This window comes from Gopherus evgoodei, chromosome 23, assembly GCF_007399415.2.
Source record: "Gopherus evgoodei ecotype Sinaloan lineage chromosome 23, rGopEvg1_v1.p, whole genome shotgun sequence".
In the NCBI taxonomy this organism is placed as follows: Eukaryota; Metazoa; Chordata; order Testudines; family Testudinidae; genus Gopherus; species Gopherus evgoodei.
Genome location: NC_044344.1, coordinates 7,771,239 through 7,795,873, shown reverse-complemented (window position 1 = coordinate 7,795,873; position 24,635 = coordinate 7,771,239). Strand labels below are relative to the sequence as shown.

General features: G+C 55.4%; 1 protein-coding gene across 5 annotated transcripts in view; it reads left to right on the top strand.

Moving 5' to 3' along the window:
* Nucleotides 1-914: 914 nt before the first annotated feature.
* The window catches only part of HDAC5 (histone deacetylase 5), a 109,810-nt gene continuing 86,089 nt past the window's right edge, over nt 915-24,635 (top strand). For 4 of the 5 annotated variants that reach the window (XM_030541263.1, XM_030541264.1, XM_030541262.1 and 1 more), the window contains exons 1-2: nt 915-1,024; nt 17,765-17,961. In XM_030541263.1, coding sequence (XP_030397123.1) covers nt 17,940-17,961 — 22 coding nt within the window. In that variant the 5' untranslated portion in view covers nt 915-1,024; nt 17,765-17,939. The remainder of the gene's footprint in view (nt 1,025-17,764; nt 17,962-24,635) is intronic. The other variant, XM_030541261.1, reaches the window with a different exon arrangement.

The following is a 24,635-nucleotide window of genomic DNA, read 5'->3' as shown; positions in this document are numbered from 1 at the left end:
AAACTGCTAGAGCACAGTCCAGCTCCCTAACCTGAAAGTGAACCCAGGAGTCCTGAGTCTCCACAGTCCTCTGCTACCAGCAGGTAGCTGTAAAACCCAGCGGCCCAAGGCATCTCAAACTGGGCACCCAAAATGAGTGGATGCCTTTGTCAAACATTGGCCCGTAGTGTCTCTGTGCCTCAGTTTCCCATCACGTGAAATGGGGATCATGGGCCCTCTCACAGGGGTGTTGTGAAGCTAAATTCACAAGTGTCCATGACACGCTCAGACAACCGTGGCGAGAGGAACACCCAGGAAGAAATTAACGGCGCTGCATTCAGCGCGGGGTTTGGGCGCCGTGCGGTAGATAAGGCCCGGGGCTGCATATTGACCGAGGAGGAAAAGCAATCTGGAATAACTGAATGAGTCAGGGACTGAAGAGCTGCATGAGCCTGCCATTAACGCCTGGGATGGGAAAGCAGAGGCACAAGGGGGCCCGATGCAGGTTGCCCGGGGGCCAGCGTTCACGGCATGTGCTAACTTTTGAGCGCGGGGCTTTGCAACCTCTGTTCGCATCCTTCCCTGGCGGAGCGACCCTGCAGCCAGGCCTAAAGCTGGGGCTTGCCCCACCCGGCTCCAGCCCTGAAAATCACCCCCCTGCCCCCCCCAATCTTCCTCTGGCCCTTTAAGACAGTGTTGGTGACGCGCCTTCCTTCTTTGAGGCCCCGCCCCACGGGGACCAGGCCAAGGAGGGGGGAGGAGGAGAGTGGTGGTGGGGGAGAAGGCTATTTTTATCCCAGGGTTCCGTCACGTGACGGTGAGTGACGTCACCAAATGTTGTTGTTGGTGGTGGGGAGAGGGAGGGAGCAGAGCCAGCTGCAAAGATGGAGGAGAGGAGGAGCAGGAGCTGGTGGCGGTGGTGAAGGAGCAGGAGCAGCCAGATCCCTGGCACAGGTGGGGCAGAGCCAGGGGGCACCAAGCTAGGCTGGGCCCAGCTGCAGCCACCCCCCCCCCTGCACAGCAGCAGGAATCTCAGCAGCTGCAGGTAAGGGCGGGGCCCGTCCGTCCACCCAGGGGACACGGTGCACAAGCCTCCGCCGGGCTCCTGCACCATGCCAGCCCGCCCAGGAGAAGGGGAGCCGGCCCGGCGGCTGCATGCGGTGCTCCTGACACCGGGGAGGGGTGCAGGGTGCAGCCCTCCTCCCCCATCTCCCCCCCTCCCCGAACAGGCTTTCCACCTGCTGCAGGAAAAGAGGGGGAAGCCGTACCTGTTACAGGTAACCTACCTGTGCATGCCCAGAGGAGCAGAGGAGGGGTGGGGTGTCCAGCAGCTGTTGGTGGCTCAGGGCTTTGTTAGGGAATGTTGCAGGGAGAGGAAGCGCTGGGAGATGGGGGCGAATTGGGCTGGGCAGGGGGAGGTGGTGGAGGCAGGCACCGCCTGCCTGGTGCATTTGCAAGGTGTGTGCACCCTTGGGTTGGTGTTGCTGATGCATCCTGTTGCCAGAGATGACCTGTCTTTCCCTTGGACAGGTACAAGTCTTTGTGGTGGGTGGCGGGGGGGGGGGGGGATCCAGGCACCTAGGTGTGCAGAGACTGCCAGGACAGGCAGTGGAACAAAAGGCAGAGACTGATGGTTATGAAATGGCAGCGCAGAATGCCCAGGCTGCCTGCATGCATGGGGAGTGGGGGGGGAATCCAGTGCCGGGGGCCTGGCATCAGGAACATTGCCTCCTGTTCATCAGAACTGGCTGAGCTCCAGCTTGTGTGTGTGTGTCTGGTAGGTGGGTATGTGCTTGGGGGTGTGAGACAGGGTGGTGTGCACCAATCACACTGCACTCATTGGAAGCAAATCGGGGCACATGGGCAGCAGTGCTTGGGGGTCAGGGTGGTGGGGTGGTTTTTCCCCCGGGGCCTTTAAAGGAGGGGTCCTTCTGGAGCTCCCCAAGAGAGTGCATGCTCCCCCCGGTCTGCGTCCCCTTAAAGGTGCCTGGCCTTTGCAGCTTCTGGAGGCTACTTGTGGGGTGCAGCCCTGCATCCACCCCCTGGATCCCTTTCTCTGGAAACCCGCCTTGTAAGGGCTTAAACTTTGTGCCATGGAGACCAAGGGGATGTGAAGCCAGTTCGAATGCATGAATGCCCCCTGCCTCAAATCCCCCATTATTTTGAATGGAAATCTCGTCTCTTGACTTCAGGCTTCGGCGCTTCGTTTCCCCATCGCTGGTTGGACCGTTCGGGGCTGGGGTGGGAGAAGGAAAATGTGTACAGTATTATTGCCCGTGAGAGAAAGGTTTGCTGATGCCTTGTACTGCACGCTAGCCGTGTGCTATAAATACTAAGCGGGGGGGGGAAGGGGGTGTGCATGCAGGGGGAACGAAAAGGCTCCCGAGCAGCAGCTGCTCTTAAATAATTTATCTTTCCAACTTGCATCCTTTGGAGGAGGACTGGCTGGAATATTGTGGTGCTCGTAGCCTCATTGCTGGGCGATGGGTTTTGTTTGTGTGGTCCCTGGACCGTTCTGCTGGTGGATGAGGAGCAAGTGCTGGTCTTCGGGGCTCGTTTTTCCTTTTGCTTTCAGAGCTAGATGGTTTGCCTGCTGAGGCTGGGGGCGGGGGAGGGACGACGCTGCGGTGCGTGTGTTTGTGATTGACTCCCTTCCCTGCTTTCCTTCTCCGTCTGTCCCTTGTTATCCTTGCAGGTGACCTGCAAAATGGGGCCATGGCAGGAAAGATGTCTCTCCGGGAAAAGGGGCTTGCTAATGGATTGTCTGTGTGTTCCCTTCGGCTTGCCAGGCCCAACACGCCCCAGTGCTGCAAACGGGGAGCCAGATTCTGCTCTTGGCCACGCCGGTGTAAATCCGCAGTAACGCTGTTGACTTCAGCGCGGTTACTGTGGCTGGATGCGAGTGTAGCCGAGAGCAGCACCTAGGCCGCGGGCTGGGATGCGCGGTGCAATACGCAGTCTGGTGGTGACTGTGAAGGACCCCGGCGGGATCAGAGAGGTTAGCGCTGAGGGATTGGTCAGGTGCCATGCAGCCCATGGGGAAATGGATGGCGGGACTCCCCGCTCTGCCCTTGGAGAGGTCTCTCCATGCCCTCACGTCACTTGCTGCTGGGAAATATTTCCTAGTATTCATCCTTGGTTTTTTTTTCCCCTCTCCGTTCCTGTCCTCCTTGCATAATAAGTAATGCCTCCTCCCTGCGTGCTTACACCCTTTCGGATGTCTGTGGAGCGTTACTATTTCTGTCTGCCCATTGTTAACTCTTTAAACCTTCCCTCCCAAGCCAGAGCCCTTTGCTCTCGAGGCTCCAGATGCCGTCGCTCCTACCCTAGGGGAGGAGGGAATAATGAAGACAGGGGCTGCAACTGGGATCAGGGTCTCATTGTGCTGAGAGCTGGACCAACTTACCATGAGACAGTCCCTGCTCAAAGGAGCATATGGTTTGAATGGGGACAAGGGGTGTGGAACACTAAGAGGAACATAAGGTTCCAAAAGCAGAATTGAGAAGGGAGTTAGGTCTAGTGGTTTGAGTGGGTGGGGGGGGACTGGCAAGTAGGACTCCTGGCTTCTAGCCTTAGCTCTGTGGGGAGCGGAGAATTGGGAGGGTTAGAACGAGGGTAAACAGGACTCGTGCTTTATATTTCTGTAATTCAGACAGAAATTAATTCATGGAAGTCCTATCGCCTGTGTGATGCAGAAGATCACAGAAATCCCTTCTGGCTTTATAGATGAAACATTTGCTGGTCCCAAGAGTTCAAAAATCATGAGATGGGCGTAATAAATCTCATGACTTTTTATTTTATTTATTTATTAAATAAATAAGGTTCTTCTTAGTTGATTTCCGGTGCAGCTTCGTATTTTCAAGCTTTTCTTTGCAACCACGAGGAGCAGAGAATTATTGAGGTAGATGAAGGCTGTGAGATGGTCCTCCCGGACTCACACGGCTGCTTTTAAGAAAAAAGCCACAGGTTGCAAGCCATGCAGTAAAGTCACAAGCGTTGGCAGTGCTGGGTGCTCTTAACGACGAGCCTGGTCCAGAGCCCAATGATGTTAATGGAAAGGGTCCCACTGATTTCAGTGGGCATTAGATTCAGTTAAGGTGAGCAGATGTCCCGATTTACAGGGACAGCCCTGATATTCGGGGCTTTGTCTTATAAAGGCTTCTATTCCCCCCCCCCACTCCCTGTCTCGATTTTTCACACTTGCTCTCTCATCACCCTAGATTCAGTCCCACTGACTGGACTTTCCAAAGCTCTCAGCCCCCATTGTCTCAATGGGAACGTCTGGTTGCTGAGCATTCTGGCAAATCCAGCCCCACAGTGTCTGCTTCAGAGGAAGATCCATGTGCGAGGCAGCTGCTTTACTTTATTATCCTCGGGGGCTTTCCAGTTCCCTTTTTTTTATGCTTACAGGTCACCTCTTCATGGTACCCCATTGTTACCCTTTGATGAGGCTCCCTAAAGACCTCACTTTATCCCCTCTCCGAGCCAAGCTGGTGTGGGGCATGAGAGCCTCTCACAAGAGACTCAGCAGGAGAAATTAGTATTAGTTATGAGCCTTCTTGCTGTAGCACTTTGGAGCCGTAGTCACAGACCAGGACCTGGCCTGCTTGGCGCTGGACAAAACATTGAATGAAGAAACAGCCCCGATCCCAAATTCAGATCTTCCCTGGATTGTCTCGAAATTTGACAGAAATCTGCAGCCTCAGATCTTGGACGTTGTAGCTAATTTTAGAATCATGACGTTTGGCAGCCAGATCTCTTTGGTGGCTTTGAAGATCGGAGCCTTATTTGTTGTCAATTCAGTATTGCCATGTGAAAGTGAGGCTCCGGGCTGCAGGCAGGACCTGTGCAGTAGTCAAAGCTTTGGCCCAGCGGATTTCTGATCTGATCAGAGGGAATTTGATTTCAGGAAGGGCCTTTCCTGATTAATTATGTAGCTAGCACTGCTCACTCGGAAAGGATCCACAGGCGCGTTCCGCGCTGCTACATGTACAGAGACTCTAAATGCAGCTGATTCTGGGGTAGGGGAGGAAATAGCAGCTAGTGCATGGAGGGTAAACTTTGTCTAAGCAGACTGGAGCAGAGCCATCGGCCCATGGGCTCTTGCTGTGCAGAGAGGACTTATTAAAAAGATCCGCCCATGGAACTCAGTGGGTTTTACTCTCCTCTCTCTTAGGCTGCTTTTCTGACTTACAGGGGTCTCAATGAGAGAAGATTAAGGCCTGCTTGAGCTATGATTTGTAGCGTCTAGATGTCCCTGCTGAGATCTGGGCTGCGTTGTACTCACACATCATAAGAGACAGGCACTAACTGTCTAATACACAAGGCAAAGGAAGAATTATCTCTATTTTACTGTTGGGACACTGAGGCACGAGGGGACTTGCCCAAGGTCACACAGGGAGTGTGTGGCGGAGCAGATCTCCCACATTGCAATGCAGAGCTTTAACCACAAGACACTCCCTCTCCAGGAAGGATGCTCATTGGAGACAGGCCTGTTCGGATTTGAAGGTGTGATTCCAGGAAGCATTTAATGAAATCCCAGTGCTGTGGTTGTGGATGGGCGTTTTGCCACTGACTTCAACAGGGCCAGGATTTCACCCCGAGCTAATGGCTACGAAGCCATCTCGAAAATACAGCTATGCTCCATGGTTGTGTCTGTGGCTCCAACCAGGTGTGCGCAGTTGCAGAGAAAATATGGGGCTGGTGGTTTTTGTTTTAAGCTGTCTGCCCTGGAAGCTCATCTGAGCATCCAGCTGGACATTTTCCTTCTCACCCGTCATCCTCAGTCACCCGGATCCGGCCTGCAGAATCTTTCCCTCGGTGACACCTGTGTGGCCCTGCTGCCTCCAAGTGCAACCGGAACTGGAACTTAGTTAATGGATTCCGCTGCTGACGTGGGAGTCTGAGCTGAATTCAGCCCATTGTCTCATAGCTCTGCGGGGCGAGTGTGAATGAGAAGCGTTGGCTGCTACCATCAATAGGTCTGACTGTGATCTGAGTGAGCCGCTCTGTAGGGTAGGAGGGGGCTGGTTTCTTTACACCATCGTTTCTGTGAGCAGAACCACGTTTTAAGGGACCGCTAGACCCCATGTGGGCTAGATTTCAGGATACTGGCCAGTGTAGCAATAAGGTACAGGCCTGGACATCAAGGCCTTTTCTTGTGGGATGAGGTGGGGAAGATACTTGGCCAAGTCCCTGGAGTTATTCTCCTTGGGCCAGATCTCCAGCCAGTGTAAATTGATATAGCTCCAGTGTGTTCTTTACCTGCCATAGGAGCTGGGCAGGGGGCTGCGTGATCTAGTAAGTAGAACTGGGGATCAGGGAGCCTGAAATCTGTTACCAGCTCTGCCACTGAGCTGTCAGGTGACCTTGGGCAAGTCACTTCCTGGCTCTGTGCCTCAGTTTCCCCTCCCGCCTGGTGTATTTAGACTATGAGGCCTGGTCTACACTTTCCCAGCATAGTTGTGTTGGTTAGAGATGGGATTTTTACGTAGCTGTGCTGATAAAAGCCCGACTGTGGACAGTTCTAGCCATATAAAAGTCCTGGCAGCCCAGTGAAGCTGGCCAAGGGAAACCATGTAGTGTAGCAGTCGGTTTCCCTTAGCAGCCTTCCAGGGGGAAACTGGCTGGAACGTCTCAGTTTTCTTCTACAAGCTGTTTATGTAGCCCGCTGGTGAGTCCTTTTGTGGTCACTCCGGGTGCCTGGCCTATGGAGGATCTGAGTCTGCAACAGCCCTAGATCTAGGAGGATTGGTTCCTTAGCTGCAGCTGTAGCAGCTTGTGCTTTTAGCTCTGGAGGTCTCCAGTTAAATCCCCCACGTGCTGGGCAAGATGGCAGCTCCCCCCCGCCCCATCACATAAGGAGCTGGCAGTGGAAGGGCCTGTGCTATCCATTGCAATGCATAGGAAGCCTTCTAAAAGGTAAAGAAGCTGGCTAGAAGGCCGTGTGGGTTTTCTCTCTGCAGGTCTCCTGGGTGAAAGGCCTTCCTGGCTCTTGTGGCTTCTGATAACCCTGGCCCCTTAGTCAGGAGCGCAGTCGATCAGGGAGTGCTCCAGCCGGGATTGTACTAGCAGAACGTGCCTCAGTTCCTTGCTCCAGCACGGCTCAGGTGCGACCCACCTGCGTGGGTCCAGAGTGGGGTGTGAACCCAGCAACTTCAGGGCTAAGATCGCAAGCCCCTGCTGTGCTGGCTGAAGGCAGAGCACCATTAGCTTGCCGTTGCGGGAGACTTTTCTCCTATTTTTTGGACCAGTATCGCAGAACGACTGGCCCTCGGGGAGGGTGCAGTTCACCTTTGACTGGTCAGCTGCGTGCCAGCTGGGGTGAGATGGTACCTGGGTCATACAAAGAGGCAGACCCAGGGTGAGGGAAGGTCAGAAGCGGGTAGGTGGAAGCTGTTTGAGAACAGAGGAGAGAGAGCAGGAGCGGGAGAGAATTGCCTGTGGGAGACCTGGGACACCAGAAACTGGGAGCTGCTGGCAAGGCGCTGGGAGGACTGAGACTCATGCAGAGGTCTGTAGGAAGGAGAGCAGTGAGTGGGGCCTAGGAGCAAGGGGTTGCCTGGGGAGGGAGGTTCCCCTGTCGGGTGCGGAGGCCTGGAAGCTGCATGCAAGAAACCTGAGGTGACCTCGGGTAGAGAAGTGAGCTTGGCACTTCCAGGGCGATGGGCTACGGAGTGGGGTCCTACAAAGGGGACCGTGGTTATTGACTCTGGGGTGGGTGACCTGGGAACAACGACCTTTCAGTGGCGTTGAAGAGGTGCTGTGTTGTAACCTCGTCTTACTCCAGGGCTTGGGGAGGAACTGTGTTTAGCAGGAGGGCTCGGGGGCACCGTGTATGAACAAAGGGGTTTGAATTCGCTGCTAACACATTCCTCTGCATGCGTGGCCGAAGGGGAAATTGAGTCAGGTTTCGCATGTGCTGCCAAGGTCAGCACCCATGTTGGAGGGTTTCCCCCGTAACGACCAGGCATAAGAGGGGCAAAGACCCACATTCTCCTAGCACAGCTGTTCTCCACCGGGCCCATTGTGGGCACCTCTGGAAATCTCTTCGTCTGTGTAGGTTTTTGTACTGTGAGGCGTATCTGTTCATGGGCAGAACCCCCCTCTCATTTAGCAATATGGGAAAGGCCAGACGGCCGTGATCTTCTGACCGGCTTGTGAACCCTTGGCCATAGGGGAAGGATCTCTTTCCTGAGAGCTCCGTTGAAGCTGCCCCAAGCCTGCTGTCCCACGCTGGGTTCTGCTCTCCGCCCCTCCCCTGCGGTCGAACCCGATGGGTTTGCTGGCTGTATTTGCTTTAGCACTCAACCGTGCTGCAAAAACCACTGATTTGCGTGGCCCCGCTTGTCTCACGACACGGCTAGAGCGTGGTCTGGCCTGGCGGCGAACACGGGACCGAGTTGCCTCCCCGAGCCGTGCCACGGTGTGAAAGTGTGTAGGCAGGCCCAAGACGTGCATGTAGGCAGGCTGAGACATGTTGGAATGGCCTGTGGGGGTAGGGTGGCCGGGCGGGGGTGGGGGGAGATGTTTTGGTCGGGGTGGTGCAGGTGGGACCAGAGATCCGGGAAATGGGGCATCGGGGAAAGGAGTAGGGTGGGGAGGAGACCCAGACAGGCAAGTGAGGGGCAGGACGAGGCAGAGTCCCTGCCTGAGAACGCTCCTTTGAAACGCCGCTCCAGCCTATTCAGTAGCTGTCCCGGGGCGAAGAAGGCGTGGTGCCAACACCCATCGGAGCTCCGTGCCAGCCCCACCCTCCCTACTCCCATGCCCTCTGAGCTGGGGAGCAGCGCCGGGGAAGAGCCCTGGACCCACCGCCCTGCTTCGGCCTTGGATCCGCGGGACAGCCGCACTGCTCCAGCAATCCCGGTGTAACTAAAGCTGTGCGACCCCAGAGGGCTGGTCGGCACTTAGAACGCTGCAGTGCCCCAGCGAGGATGCTTCTGTGCGGCGTTTATCCCCCTTGGCAAGAGGCGGTAGCTGCGTCGACGGGAGAAGCCCTCCCTTGACCTAGCACTGTCTCCGCCGAGGGTCTGGTCGGTGTTCCAGCGGCACTTGGGGCGTGGCATTTTCACACCCTCGAGGGACGTATTTATACCAATATAGAGCTGTAATGTAGACCTGGCTGGGTGCAGTTATACCAGTATAAAGGTGCTTACGTCAGTAGAGCTGTTCCTGTGTGGGAAAGGAAGCTAGCTGTCCTGGTATAAGCCACCTTTATACTGGTATAACTGGGCCCACGCTGGGGGCCATACTGGGGTAACTGTGTCACCTGGCCTGAGCAGGCCTCCTTATTTTCCTGACTGTTCTGACATCAGAGGTGGGGAGTGGGAAGCTTGGCGCTTGTGTGCTTCCCATGGGCTGTTTCCCTGCCTGCGACAATGGAGGCCCCCTCTCAGCCCAGCTGTGCTCGGCCAGGCCTAGTGGTTACTGAACAAGAGCAGGAGGCAGAGCCGCCCAGGTCCTAATCCTGGCTGTGTCACTCATTCCCCCCGAGACCTTGTGCTGCTCACTCGGGGTCTGTTTAGTTTTGAAAGGGCAGGTCCAGCCTGCCCCGCTTTCCGTCTGTGCGCGACTGCCGCCGTTGTGCACTGAGATCCGGGGCTTGTGTCTGTGCACGGGGCCAGCTGTGCTCCTGATTAGCCCTGTGGGTTTGGAGCTGCCTGACTTATTTCTAGTGAAATCAGGGCCTTCGTTTAACCTGTTTCTGCATCTCGGTGTCCCACGTGCGTAAGATGAGGACAGCCATCCCGCCTCTCTCTTGGGAGCAGGTGGGGCTTAACGAGCCCATGGTTGCACGGTGGTTTGAAGGTGAGGCAGGCTGTGTTCTGTTGCCATCGGACGGAGACAGTAGTCATTGCTCATGGTACTGTAGCACCTAGAGGCTGCCTCCAGGATCAGGGCCTTCCTGTGCTGGGCGCTGTTCCCACACATAGTGGGAGATAGTTTCTGCCGCGAATGGCTTGCAAGACAAAAGTTAGGAGGGGGGATGCTGAGGCCAGGAGGTGCCATGACTTGTCCAAGGTCACCCAGCAGGTCAGACCCAGGAGTATAATCCAGGTTTCCTGAGTTACAGGCAAGTGCCCTACCCACTAGGCTGCACTGCCGCTGCAGCACAGTCCAGCCTGCTTCCTGTATGTTCCCAGCTGCTCCGTGCCCATAGGCTCATGGGTGTCGGGCAGCCTGGGAGCCATTAGATCCAGCCCTGTGTCACTGAAGTGTGGCCCTGACTGGCTGCGTGTACTGATTAGTCACTTCCAGCTCACTTGCTCTCTCACCCCTTGGTGATAGTGCAGAGCCGGTAGCTTTATCTGTGTGTTCGCACCATCTCCCCCACCCCCTCCCCAGGGTCACTAGGGTAGATAACCGCCATGGGACTGGAAAGGGGAGACCTGGGCCAACCCACGGGTTGCTGAGTCATTACAGGACCAAGCATGTGTCTGCGCGGGAACAATGGAGAACACAAGGGACCCACAATCGCTCCCTGCCCCAAGGTGTGATCTCCTCTGGGTCCTCTGTCCTCCACCTCCGTCTGACTCGGTTCAGGGAGCGCTCAGGACCTGGGACCCTGCCGGTGGGGCCGGTGTCAGCGCCGGAGATGTGGGGTGACTTGGGTCCAAGCCCTGTCAGTCTGCAGTGCGGGCGGAGGACGAGCCGCAGACCTAAGTCAGCAGGTCTGCGCAGTGCAGTGTGGACGCGTTAGCACCTGGCTCCGGTAGCTGTAAAGCGAGTGCAGGCTTGGAAGCGCCGAGTCCAGGAGCCCAGGTCCCACAGACCAGGGTTTCCAATGCCATGTAGACGAAACCTTAGCAGTAAGGCGACTCCCCACCCCGTTTTCCCCTCTCTAAGGGGGCTGGGTAGCCAGGGACCCTGTAAATGGTAAATTCCTGGCACTAGGCGCTATCTGAGCATCTCCCAAGGGCCTGGCTGTTGTCTCTGCAGCGTGCTCCGAGCAGGCCGGGCTGGTAGCAGATGAAGATGCTTTGTCCTTCTCTAGTTTATGCAGCTTCCTTTCATGAACGGAGCCTGGCTGCTCCCTCTGTGGCCGGTTAACGTCAGCCCTGTTCCGCGTGTGGGGAAAACGAAGCCCAGAGAAGTGAAGCCACTTGCCCCAAGTCACAAAATGCGTCCACAGCAGGAGTCGGAAGAGTTCCCAGGAGCCCTGAGCTCTAATCCCTGAGTCTTCTGCCTTCCTATATGCTTGTGCCCACGGGCCAGTAGCCACTTCATGACACTGGCAGTTATTAGCTGGGGGGGCGGGAGGGGCGGGCGAGGGATCCATTTTTTTTGTTTGTTTTTTTTTTTAAATCTGGATCTGCTCTTGAGAGCGAGCAGCTGCTGAGTGCCCAGCTCCAGTGTGGGTGGGTGGGAACTGCCTGTCTAGAGAGCCCTTCCCCTTGTCTGCCTGTTAACAGCTGATACAGAGCCCCAGAAAGTGATAGGGAAATTGGCCCCACAATGAGCCTTAAGAATGAGCCTTTACCTCTCTATGGCACCCTTCACCCCACAGAGCAGCTGTGAAATGCAGCCCCCTCTGGGCAGAGGGCAGCGGCCAGTTCAGAGCATGCTACTCCGGCAGTGGGCAGGAGGAGAATTGGGCCAAGGCTTCTGGGGCAAACCCTGCCTCTCACAAATTCTGCCAGGGGGTATTTGAACCCCAGATGGAGCAGACGAGGTCACTCAGTTCCTCTGCACCGTTCGGGCTGTAGCCGGCTAAGACAGATGCTGCAAACTTTGGGACACATTCTCAGGGGTGTAAATTGGCATCGCAGCAGTGACTTCAACAGTGCCAAGGGATTTACACTAGCTGAGGATCTTTTTGCTTACATCTCCGTGCCAAGGCCGTCTGCTAGCGGTGTCTGGCACATGGCTGGCTGCAGAGAGTTTAAAGCACTTTCTAGCTGAGCTGCAGTGTTTTCTAGGGCTTCATGGTAGCTTGGAAGATGCTTAAATACGGAGAGCTTTCCTCAACTCTCCAGATGCATCCCTAAGTGAGAACCCTTCCCTGTGGCTTGCGGTCGATCGGACACCTTCTCTGCATCAGGCTTGGGAAGTCTTTAAATAGGCTGTGGTTGTCAGACAGGTCTCTGCCACTGATGTCCTCAATCCTACAAGCCAGCCCTGCTATTCCAGCTCCTTCCGCTCTTTGCCATCGATCTGTCCAGGCGAGAGATGCGTGCCAGGAGCGATGCCCTCCACTAACCTGCCTCATGAGCATTTGCACCAAATCAGAATGGTAGTGATCTGCACACGCTCAGGCTGGTGCATGTGGCTACCCAAACTGCAGGGCAAACTCTGGTATCTCCTGTGCAGAGTTAGGGATTGTGGCAGCTGTGATCATCTGCACCAGCTGAGGATCTGGTCCGGTAGCATTAATAAGAGATAACTACTTGCTCTCCTCTAGTGCTCTTCATCTGAGGATCTCAAAGCACTTCACAGACATAATTTGATTAAGCCTGATGACCCCACTGTGGAGTAGGTCAGGGATTATATACAGCAGGGTGTTACCAAGAGGGGAGAGCATGTAGCGATTGTAGGCATCAGGCCTTCCAGCTCTGCCACTGATTTGCTGTGTGATGTTGGGTGAGTCACTTTGCCTTTCTGTATAATGGGGAGTAAGAAGAGTGTTTCAGAGGGGGGATGTAAGGGTTATTTTGTGCATGAATGCTGGTGAAGTACTTTGAGGGCCTCTGATAGAAAGTGCAAGGTAAGTGTTCCTTGTGGCTCACTTCACCCAATACTGACATGCCGCCACCTCTGGGGTGGAATTGCAGCAGTTGTTTAACAGCACACAGCAACAGTGTAGATCGGAGAGCAGAGACGCTTGCTCTGTCCAGTGGAAAGTGCAAGGAAAGAATTCAAGGCAAGCCAGAGGAGACCGTCAAGCTCTAGTAAAGAGTGCCTGAAGATCACTGATTAGCACTGGGAGTCAGGGCCACATCTGTCTAAGCAGATGGCACCCCCAGTTGACCAGGAGAATCTTGAGGGGGATCAGTACTGACCGATTCAGTACTAACTGCCTACCTGCACCTTGGAGGTCTCCCATCCAAGTTCTCACAAGCTAAGGGGGCTTGGCCTGGTCAGATCTGGCAGCATCCCAGCGTGAGGTGGATTGGCTGCTGGAATGGAATACTCACCGTTCTTACCGGCAGGCGGGGCGGGGGTGGCGAGGCTGCATTTCTTCAGATGAGCTTTTAGCGCAAACCCCTAATGAAAAGAGCGGTCAGCCGCATGGCCCCATCCGGCTGGCTGATCTGTAGGGTGGCGAGCCTGGGATGCAGGTGAGGACAGCATCGGGGCAGAGGAGGTCTTTGGTCCTCCGAAGGATCCAAACGCCTTCCCACCACCGTCTCCCTAGTACAGTCACCAAGCAAAGCAGGGAGAGGTTGAGACTCCCTGGCCCGTGGAAACCAGCATGACAGCCCTGCCTGGGTGAGAGGCAGGTGTCATCCTGTGCAGATTCCCCATCCCCTACCCCCCAGGCCTTGCCCCGCTGCAGCCTCTCCCTGCTGATCCAGTCCACAGCAGGGCTGATGCACCTCACTCCCAACCTGGACCCCATCCCTGCTGTTCTGATCCTGAGATCCCCGGAACAGCCTTCATGACGCCCCACTATCCTGACCCGCAGCACTTGCTGCTATTCCGATGCCAGCTGCCCCCGTCTCTCCCTCTGCAGCTCAGCCCCGGCCCCCTCCGGAGCAGCCCCCGGTGCTGATTTTGGGGGTGGGTTTGTGTGGTGATCTCTCTCACGTCCGCAGTGGTTCAAATCCGGTTCTCTGAAGGGTGAAAGCAAGCCCCAGTCTGTCCCTTTCCCTCGCCCGATTGGCAATCTGAGCAAGAGCCGCTTTCTGGGTTTCCGGTCCCATCGTTTGAGAGGCTTGGAGGTGGAAGTGTGGCATTTTGGGGTGGGGGGTAGGGTCCTTGCAATCCCCTAGGGCGTGGCTAGCGGGGCTGAACTTGTTGAGGATCTCCAATGAGGCCCAGCCCCGCTGCCTCCCAGCCCCCGTGAGCAGCTTCCTGGCGTTACTGGCATCTCTGATTCGGAGGGTGAGATCCGTGCGCCTGGCCTGAGCTGATCCTCTCCCTGCCCTGCTGCAGTGACCCGGACTGTCCGCTTTCCTCCGGGGCTGCCTATGCCTAGCCAACGGACCCCGCCTCGAGCGCTGGGCCATGCCGCCTGCGGCCCGTATGGGGTTAAACTGCGGGCCAGCTCCCTTCCGAACACAGACGTGCCTGGGTGCAGGCTGCCAGGCTGTGAGGAGACACTAATGGGGCCCCCGTTGAACTGGCTCTGTGGGGAGGTCGGTGTGGGGCTGTGTGTGGGGTTCCCGGGTGGGGACAGCAGGGGGCTGTAGGTTAGGATCGAGATGCACTGGCTGAGGGGGTGTGTGTGCAGGGGGCAATCCCAAGACGGGAATAGTGTGTGTGTGTCTGGGGGTTCAGGGCTGGATAGTAGCGGTGGGGGATCCCAGGGCTGCTAGGGCTGGGGTGCAGCAGGACCATGAAGGCTGATCTGCAGAGCTGTGTGTTGGGGAGCCCATCACTGGAATAGCACAGGGGGGTGGTAAGCAGAGCTGTTGGGGGTGGGGGGTAAGGTGTGTGTGGGGGCTGAGATAGTCTGGGGTGGGGGAAGGGCTGGGATAGCCTGTGGTGTGGTGTGTCAGGATTGAGGTGCTCAGAACGGGGATAACAGGGATGCTACGTGGGAGGCTGGATACCAGGGTCATGAAGGAGATGCCCTGACAAGCCCCTAAAGCCCTGCCAGGAGATCCTGGGAAAATGCCCGTCCTGCAGGCGCCTGGCTGGCTTGGGGGAGGTGACTGGATCTCCTCCCCTGGCTCGCTGGTGTGAGGCTGGTGTGGTTGTCCAGGGGGGCGAGTTGCCCTGCCCCAAGTGGAGAGGAGTCAGCACCGTGACCTGCCAGCGCTCTGGTCCGATACACGAGTCCCTGGGCTGGTGCTCAGTGGATGGGGAGGGCTCGTGCGATTGCTCCTCCTGACTTCCCACCCCAGCTCCTCCACCCCTGACGCGGGAGAGAGAGAGAGAACGGTGCCTCTCCACTGGCCGGATCCTGCGGGGTGCAAAGCTCTGCTGGCTTCAGCGTGGGAACCCTGCCAGCCCAGGCTCTGGGTGATGTGCAGATTGGTACCTTCTCTGATTGCCCCTCCTCCTGGTCCCTACATACCCCTGGGGGGACCCCCACCCCACCCAGTTGCCATGCGCAGTGGCTCCCCTCTGACCCAGCTCTTCTTTGCTGCAGATGCCCATCGCAATGCAGCAGGCCCTGCTGATGGAGATTTCTAGGTCAGCCTTCCTCGCTCTCCTCTGCCTGCCGCCCTCTCCGATGGCTGCCATGGCTGCCTCGTCTGCTCCCCGGCCGCCTTGTCTCTGCTCTCCTGGCCTGGGGGCTCTCCCTGCCTTTATGGGACCAGCACCGCCTTTGCAGATGTCCTCTCCAGGCAGAGACGCTCTCTCTGCGCCGATGCGACCCCCTCCCGACAAAGAGGTTGGGGGGCTGGGCCCCTTTGGCAAGGGCAGAGTCACAGCTGGGAATGTGCAGACGTGCAGGCTGTGGGACACTGCCTTCAGGATGTGCCCTGTGGGTCCTGCTCCTTCATCCCTCCCCCTGATCCCCACACCTTTGCAGGAAGAGGCTGCGGCCAGCTCGGGGAGGGCACTGCTCCGTGCTGTCCTCTCTTCCAGCCACTAAACCCGAGGCGTGGACTTCCTGCAGCAAGGCACCGATCTGGTGCTGTGGAGCCATGGACGGGCTGGGGGAAGCGGGCAGACAAACTCAAACCCCCAGGGAACACGGGGATGGATACTTCCCTTCATCAATCACCACCCCCCACAAATTGCCCCTGGACGCAAGACATGCAGCGAGACTGGTGCAGAGCCATCGCCCGGGTGCCCGCTACAGGTTTGGCCCATCTGTCTGCACAGTGCTGCTAGCTAACCCTTAACCCGCCACCCTCCCCATACTGGGGAACCCATTTCCCCTGCCTTAGCAAGGAGGAGAGTCCCCAGGGAAACCGGGAGTCCCCAGGGAAACCAGGGCTCTTTGGGGGTCCCATCCAGAATCAACATCTGGAGTCTTCACTCTTATGCGTCAGAGAGAGCCACTTGGCCCATCCAACTGGGCGAGGGAGCCAGAGGCCCTGAGTGGGGAAGGCGATTGTAGGCTGCAGGTGACAGAGTTGGCACTAGAACTCAGGTCTCATAAGCCCTGGTCTGGTGCTCTACCCACTAGACGATGCTGCCTGCCTGCCTGCTTCCTCGGCTATCCCCTGAAATGGCTGGCTTGTGCTGGCAGGGCCTTCTCTGGCTGGCATCTAGGCCAGCTGTAGTGAGCTGCGGGCCATGATACTGCAGCAGTGCAGTGAGTGCATCAGGAAATCGGTTTTTCCTGGAATCTCGGTTTGTTTGTAAATGGACTTTCCCCTGTCCGAATGGGAGACTAGCTGAATTCCCCGGCGTGGTAGCGTGGTCTTCTCCTGTCTCTGGTGGTAATCCCGTTAGCAGAGGATTAGCCCAGAAGATGCGAGATGTGTTTGGGTATCAGTGAAGCTCTGCATTGCTGTGTGTCTGCTCTGCCTTCAGGGAAGCATCTGGCCTGGCGCTACAGGGAGAAGGGCCTTGATCCTGCTGCTGCAGGCTTGGATGGGGAGCAGGGCTTGGTCCTGGAGCTGTGTGGATGGATTTGTTGTAGAGAAATGTTCGGAGTTAACAAATGACTTTCCATTGTTGCTCTGGGTGCCGGTTAATAATCATTGGTAAATCTCGAGCGCTTTGCAACTGTCGATCTCAAAGCACTTTACAAAGGAGGTCAGTATCACTACCCCTCAGATGGGGAAACTGAGGCACAGAGGGGCCCCAACTTGCCCAAGGTCACCCAGCTGGTCAGTGGAAGGATGGTTTTGTGGTTAAGGTGCTAGGGCTCAAGACGCCTGGTTCGCTTCACAAGTCATTCATCTCTCTGTGCTTCTGTTCCCGGTCTGTAAAATGGGATAATCGTGGTTCCTGTCTCGTCTATTTGGATTGTAAATCCTCTGGGCCGGAGGTTGTCTCTTGTCATGTCTGCCCAGCACCTGATACAGTGGGGCCCTGGTCTTGGTGGGTCATAGAAATACCACTGGACTAGAATGTCACTGCTGCCCCTTACCTGAGGGAAGCGGAACTGCTCATGTGTGTGTCAGAAGTCCTATACTGCTGCTAGCTGTTGGCGCTGCTTCCTCTAGCTCAGTCGGCCTTTGCATTTGGAAGAGAAGGATCCCAGCTCTCGTGGTCAAGTGCTGAGTGACCCCCAGGTTGTCTGTGGTGGCGAGGGCTTGGTGACGCACTTGGCTTGCTTTGTGGAAGACATCTGCTTGTACCTGGTCGGCTGGGTCAGTAACTTTGTTTGCACCTGCTTGACTCTCTCCAGCCAGGTGACAGGAAGCTGTGCTCGAGGGCAGCAGAGCCATGCATACTGTACAGGGCCCCATTCTCTGACTCACAGCATCACTGACTCCGGCCCTCCACCAGCGCAAGGGGAGAATCGAGCCTGCTGGGCGCATGGGCCTGTAGATATCTAGGTCTCCCTCCCACATGCCCAGGGCTCCCCCAGTGACAGATCCTGGGGTCCGGCTCAGTCTAGCCAGTTCTGGGGAGAAACCCAATCCGCAGGAGGAGGTGGCCCATCTCCCTGCCCCTTCTTCTGCAGGAGGGAGGGGAAAACTGGGGTGTCTTGCCTCGTAGCCCTGGAATTGGGGGGCATCCAAAGCCTCTGACTGTTGTTGCTCTCCAGCAGGGCTCCTCCGACGGGCTGGCCACGAGGGATGCCTGAGACCCTGGGCTGGTGCTAGAGCTTCAGCCAGCCAGGCCTCCTGGGAACGCTGTCAGACACCTGCCAAGACGCTTGCTTCCCAAAGACCCTTCGCCGACCGGTCTCTGGCCAGGACGCCGCCTGCCTACCGGACAACATGAACTCCCAGAACGAGTCAGGTGAGCTTGGAGCTCCCTCGGCTCCTGCCCTGGGCGGGGACAGGGTTGCGTTTCGTACCTGCGGCTGGTGGCTCGAAGCTGGGGGAGGCAGGAGGTGGCCCAGAGGGGCGTGCTTTGAGTATGCAGTTTCCAGCTATGTGGGAACCAAGTGCTCATTGCACTAGCAGGAACCGGTCTGCTATAGACTGGCTTCCAGCCGGCTTTCTCTTAAACCCTCCAAGTCTTCGTCCGAGTCGGGGGGAGGGAGTGTGTGTCAGGTGGCTGCTGCCATCCACCCCAGAAGTGGCTGCATTTCAGCGGGTGCTCCAGAGATGCAGGTGTCGGGATCTGCAGCCCCCTACTTGTGCATGAATGAGCCAGTCGGGGCAAACGAAGTTCTTTGGCCTAGGCCCGGATGAAAGGTGAAATGCTGTCATCTCGGGCAAGTCCTTGTTTGCAGGATAGTCACTAGGTTGGCTCCGGGCTCTTAGAGGGACGAGGTGGGTGAGATAAGATGAGTTCTGTATAGCTCGAAGGCTGGTCGCTCTCGCCGACAGAAGCGGGGCCAAAGAAAGATGTCACCTTGCCCGCCTTGCTCGTCGCATTGGTTATCTTAGCGGCTTGGCAGAAGGAGGTGGAGAGCCAGAGACTCGGTCTTCTCCCCCTGCCGTCAGGCAGCCCACAGACTTATATGGCTGTGAAGCTAGACCCCCCCCACACCAGATGTCCGCATCCATGGGAACAGGCCCAACACTGCAGTGGGGGAGCCTTAGATTTGGGGGAACAGGCCTAATGGAGAGGCAGATTTTCCAGCAGCAGAAGCCAGGTTGGAGAGCTGATGTGACGAAGGTTTCCTGTTCAGGGGGGCAAAGGGTTCAGGAGCAGAAAGGAGGCCATCTCCTGTCACTTCAGGGGGTGTGTGTTTGAGATCCTGCTCTCAGTAAATTCCACCCCAGAGCTCTGAACTGGTGGTTTCCAGTTCCCAAAAGAGCAGGCCTCTGTCTGCCACCCTAGCCCAGCCGGGCCAGGGGGAACCGGGAGCTCTGTTCATCTCATGTCTGTCACATGCAGTGTAAACGGACCTTGCATCTCTTCTGTGGGCACGTCCCAGCCCAGGGTCTTCCCTCTGCTGCTGGGAAGTTACAGGTCGACCTGGGTTTTGGTGTAGTGCTGACTGGGGGCTGACCCGTGGTTCCAGGCCGGCTGGCGTTGGTTCAGGCCTGGAGTATTATCCCTGTTTTATCACTGAAGAAATGGAGAAGTGGGGACGGGTAGTGACTTGCCAGCCACTGTTTGAGCTGGGAAGAGAACCCAGGAGTCCCGTGTTTTCACCGCGAGGCCACGTGTCTCCTGTCCTCGTTGGCTGGCAAAGTCCCGTGTTGTGCTGACTTTCTGCGGAAGAGCAGGGAGGCCAGTGTGGCCAGGCTTGGGTTGGTGAAATCCTGCCCTGGGTGTACAGGCTCCCGGTGCCAGGGCATCTCCGTCCTGGCAAGGTACCAGGGGTCATGTCAGTTGTCCCTGCTGGGGATCGGGGGAGTATCCTCAGTGGGAAAGACACATTCAGTCCTTTGGTCCCTGCTTCTGCTCAGTTGTTCCGCAGAACATATGTGCTCAGAGATGTGAGCGCCCAGGGCCCATTGAAGCCAATGAGAGCTGCAGATGCTCTGCTTAGGGCAGGATTTGGCCCTGTATAAATTTAATAAACCTCTTCACGTTTGGTCCTGGGGGGTTGCATTGTCAGTGCAGGCTGAGAATGGCACAGCACATGTCTCCTATGCCTGGGAGGGTGCCTGGATGAAGTTACACCCCCCTGTTGATCTGTTAGTTCCATGGTTCTGAGAGATGTGGGCAGATATGTTTGGAGATCTGTTGGGGTTTTGGGTTTTTTTGAGCTCTTTGCCTGCTGAACCTTGTATTGTAGCATTTTGGGTTGCTTACTGCAGTGTGTGTCCCCCCTACACCCTTCTGGGTGGAATTGGGAGTGCTTGACTGTGTGTCACAAGCACTATACAGCAGAGTGCTCGTGAAGATTCCCCTTTGGCTCAAGTGCAACACAGATAGTGGTGTGTGGGTGTGTGGGGAGCGGGGAGGGGCGCGCTGCAGGACCTTGGAACGCAGCTCCCAGGCCTGGATTGTGGTGACAGAGCCAGGCAGTTTAGCTGGCTAAAGAGGCTTATTGGAAGTAATTGAATGTCCTTTTTACCAAGGGGAAAAAAAAAAGAGAGAAAGCAAAAGCAAGCTGTAAGCAAAGGTTGCGAGGAGCGAGATGGCAGCCGAGCGGTCTCCTTGGCAACAGCACATTTGTGGGCACTGGAGCCCCGGCTGGGAGCAGGCCTCTCAGCGGTTCTGGAAGACGTGCCTGGAAAGCCTCTGCTGTGTTTGTTGCCATTGAATTTGTGATCCCTGCAGGCCTAATTGGTGCATCTGGAAATGCTCAGGCCAGGGTGGGACGATCCTTTTTTGTGCTCAGCCCCCCCGGCACTCTCCCCCCCATGGCTGTTGCATTGTGCAGTAACCGAGCTGTGAGGGCTGATGGAGGGCGTGGGATGGGGAGCGGCTTGCTTGGGGTGAGGAGCCTTTGCTTGCCCCTTGCTGGCATTTCTAGGTAGGGCCCCACCGACTCAGCTGAGGGCCCTGGTGTGCCCTCACCAGGACAGGAGACAGGAGCAGGGCTGACCGAGCAGTCCACCGGGCATGCTGCCCCGGCGCCAGAGCTCCATCGCTGAGAAAACGTTCGGGAGAATCCTGTGTGCTTTCCCCCTGGATGGGAAACTGACCAAGGATGACCCTGTGGCTGAGGCACTAAGCTGGGACTCAATATGGCTAGAGAAAATTCCTCAGCTACAGACTCTGTGTGACCTTGGGGTTGAGTGCCGTACCCATTTTACAGATGGGGAACCGAGTCACAGTCCTGCCTGGGCATCTCAGTCTAGGATCAAGCCTTTAGGCTGCCAAGCACTAATAATACCACTCGCTCCCTCCCCTACCGCTTTGTCTGGCTTGCCTCTAGCTTATAAACTCTTCGGGTCCAGGACTGTTTCTTATTATGTGTTCGTCCAGCGCCAGGCACAATGAAGCCCTGATCTTGTCAGGGCTCCTCGTGCCGCACTAATCATTGGATCCTTTAGTTTTCCCTTCTGCCTGGTCCTCCTGAGGGAGTGCTCTCTTAGTGAAATACTGCACTTATTAGCTTGTGAAAACCCAATTCCCCCTGCTGCGGCCACCGCCAAAGTAAGTTTATTTCATAGGAGAAATCAGCCCTGCTGGAACTTTTTGTCTTCCTGTCGGACTAAGGCAGTGGGCACTGGCTGTTTAACTTTTCTGTATGGAGCCTTTGAACTCTGCAGCCAAGTGGCCCTGAGCATTACGTTCTACAGACAGCAGTGCAACTGCTAACCAAGTTGGCATTTAAGTGGTCCTAATTAGGCTTTAAAGCTAACAGCCTGTGACTGGGGAAAGTTCACATGTCCCTTGGGGATGATGCTTTGGCCCTGGGAAGAGGCAAAAGGGACAATCGCTCACCAGTCGTTTACCGGGTAAACCAGAGGCTCTTAACCCTTCCAGATGACTGGACCCCTTTCAGGAGGCTGATTGGTCCTGCGAACCTCCAGGTTTCACCTCACTTAAAAACGACTTGCGTGCAAAATCAGACCTAAAAATACGAAAGCGTCACAGCCGCCGCTGTTACTGAACAGTTGCTGACTTTCTCGCTTAGAGGCTATAATTCTACAATAAATCGACTGGAATTGAAATCTTGTTCTTACGTTTCAGCGTATAGTCTATAGAGCAGTATAAACAAGTCATTGTCTGTATGAAATTGTAGTTCGTACTGGCTTCGCTAGTGCTTTTTGTGTAGCCTGTTGTAAAACTAGGCAAATATCTAGCTGAGCTGATTTCCACCCGGAAGACCTCTGTGTACTCCCAGATGGACGCGTATCCCTGGTTGAGAACCACTGCTGTAAACCATTATCACAACTGGAAGGGTTGCTGGGGCGGGGGGAGGGATGATATTCCTATCAAGTTCTCACCCAGCTTCAAGTTCTATTGGGATAGCTGGGGAAAATAAACAGTGGGTGGGCTTGTAATTGGAGCTCTGACCTAGAACTCAAGAGATCTGGGTTCAGTCTCAGCTCTGCGGCAGACTTTTTCGGTGGCTGTGGGCAAGTCGCTGGCCCTTTCCGTGCCTTAGCGCTCCAAGTATAAAATGAGAAAGATCCTTCCTCTGTCTACTTAGATTGGAAGCTCCTTGGGGTAGAGACTCTCTCTGTACAGCACCTTGACCAATAGGGCTTCCATAGTACAAACAAATATACCAGTGAAACTGACATTGAATTGGCCATCATTAGGGTCCAGAGTCAACACATCAGCAGTCACAGCTGGAAACCTAGCCTCAGCGGGTCAGGCAAGGTGACACTTGATGGACCTGATATTTTTAGAGTTGGGTGTGGAGACAGGGTCAGCTTTTGGAATTCACAGGGTCCATGGATTCTTACCATCCTGGGCAGTGAGAAATCCGGATGATACCAACTGTCCCCAGACCCCTCCTCCCTTCCAAAAGCAGAGTAGGTTATATAAACACTGCTGCTCGGCTCCCTTCCGGCTCTTCTCCAGTGCTTGGGCTGGGAATAGTTAGGCTGCCTGCATTAAGGAAGTGTCATGGAATTGCCACTGCATCTTCTCCATCTCCCCTCCTCTCTAGGTGGAGCTCACATTGCTTTCCCTTCCCCTTCCTGGCTCTGGACTCCCTTCCGTGAGCGTCATCGAAGAGCCCTGGGGCTAGTCTTAAGAAATTAATTAAGCCAGAAAGGGAAATGCAGCTTGTTTCCGCCTTGTACTGCATCACTTTAATGGGAAGAGGTGTGCGCCCAAGTTCTCCGACCTCCTAGATTTCTGGGAGCCTGGTGGGCTGGTATCTCCTATTGCTGATCTCTGGATCTAGCTGTTCCCTAAACCATCCAGGGTCCCCCACTGCACTTAGGACCTGATTCTCCGGGGCCCTGCACCTTGATAGCGCCAGTAGGGAATGGATGCGCACTGCTGCTGTAGGGATTTGGTCGCATTTCACACCTGGTATAAATGACCACGTGCAGGTTCAGAACCATGGAGGATCAGGTCCTGGATATTTTCAGAGAGTTGCTTTGTGCTTGGAAAGTTGGACTCTGGATCTTACTGTCATTTTTCACTAATTAAAAAAAAATATTACGAAATGATGCAGGAAAGCCGTGGTCTAGTGCTTTGAGCACGGGGTTCTACGAATACTTGGTTGTTATATGCGCTTTTCCTCCATAGATCGCAAAGTGCATTACAAAGCAGCTCGGTATCACTACCCCCATTTTACAGATGGGGAAACTGAGGCACAGAGCAGAGAAGTGACTTGACCAAGTCACCCTGTAGCACTGCTGGGATTAGATAACCAGGTCCCCAGAGTTCCAGTCCAGTGCTCTGTCCTGAGTTCTAATCCTGTCTCTGCCACTCAGTCACTGTATGACCTTGAGTGCAAGTTGTGCCTCAGTTTCCCCATCTGTAAAGTGGGGCTAATGTTAGCCACCATTTTTTAAGTACTTTGAGATTAATGAATGAAAAGTGCCCAGTGTTTCACTGCTGGATTTTGAGGCCAAGATTTAAAAAAAATTACATGTACAAAGGAAGGTTTTTAATTTCACAGTGAAGCCTCATGTACAAAAATGCTAAGCAGCCAGCTTCTCCCATTGGGGAGCTCACACACGGGGGCCTAACCAGAGGCCCAGGTATCGGCACTCGTTTCTGAATGTTTGGTCTGAGTGTCTGATCCTGATCGCCATATTTGGGCTCAAGAAGGAATTTTCCTCCAGGGCAGATTGGCAGAGGCCCTGGAGGTTTTTCGCCTTCCTCTGCAGCGTGGGGCACGGGTCACTTGCTGGAGGATTCTCTGCAGCTTGAGGTCTTCAAACCACGATTTGAGGACTTCAATAACTCAGACAGAGGTTAGGGGGTTTGTTACAGGAATGGGTGGGTGAGATTCTGTGGCCTGCATTGTGCAGGAGGTCAGACTAGATGATCGTAATGGTCCCTTCGGACCTTAAAGTCTATGAGTCTGAGTCTATGTAACTATGTAACTGGCTCCTTGGCCTATTGGGCAAATCCTTGTTTGCCTATATTAAAAATAATAATAATAAAGAACAAGGAAACGGGACCCCGAGCGCCCTGTCCATGTGGCTGAGGTTTTACAAACACAATGCTGAGAGCCAAGTTCTGTTTCCCACAGCAACCCCAATCCTCCTGCAATGCCCATAGATCATGGCAGAGAAGTTCCTCTTTATAATTAGCAATAGAAAACCCTTAAGACGCACACGCTCAGTTAAGTTACGACTGCTGGGAGCCGCATGACTTTGTTTCCTGTCTCCGGGAACTTGTAAAATCTCAGCCCGAACGCGCCCTGCGAAATCCAAGGCAAATTCATGATTATAAAATGCCGGCTTTTCATTAAAGCATCCTCCATCCCAGGATCTGAAAGTGCTTTACTGGCATTTAATTAAAGGCTTGTATCAACCTCGGGAGGTATGTTGATCAGGATTATTATTGGTTTGCGAATGGGGAAACTGAGGCAGAGAAGCGCAGTCACTTGGCTGAGGTCACGCCGTAATGATTGGGAAGCAGAGCAGAACACAGAACTTCTGACCGCCCCCACCAGTCTCTGGCTCTAACCACTTGTCTTC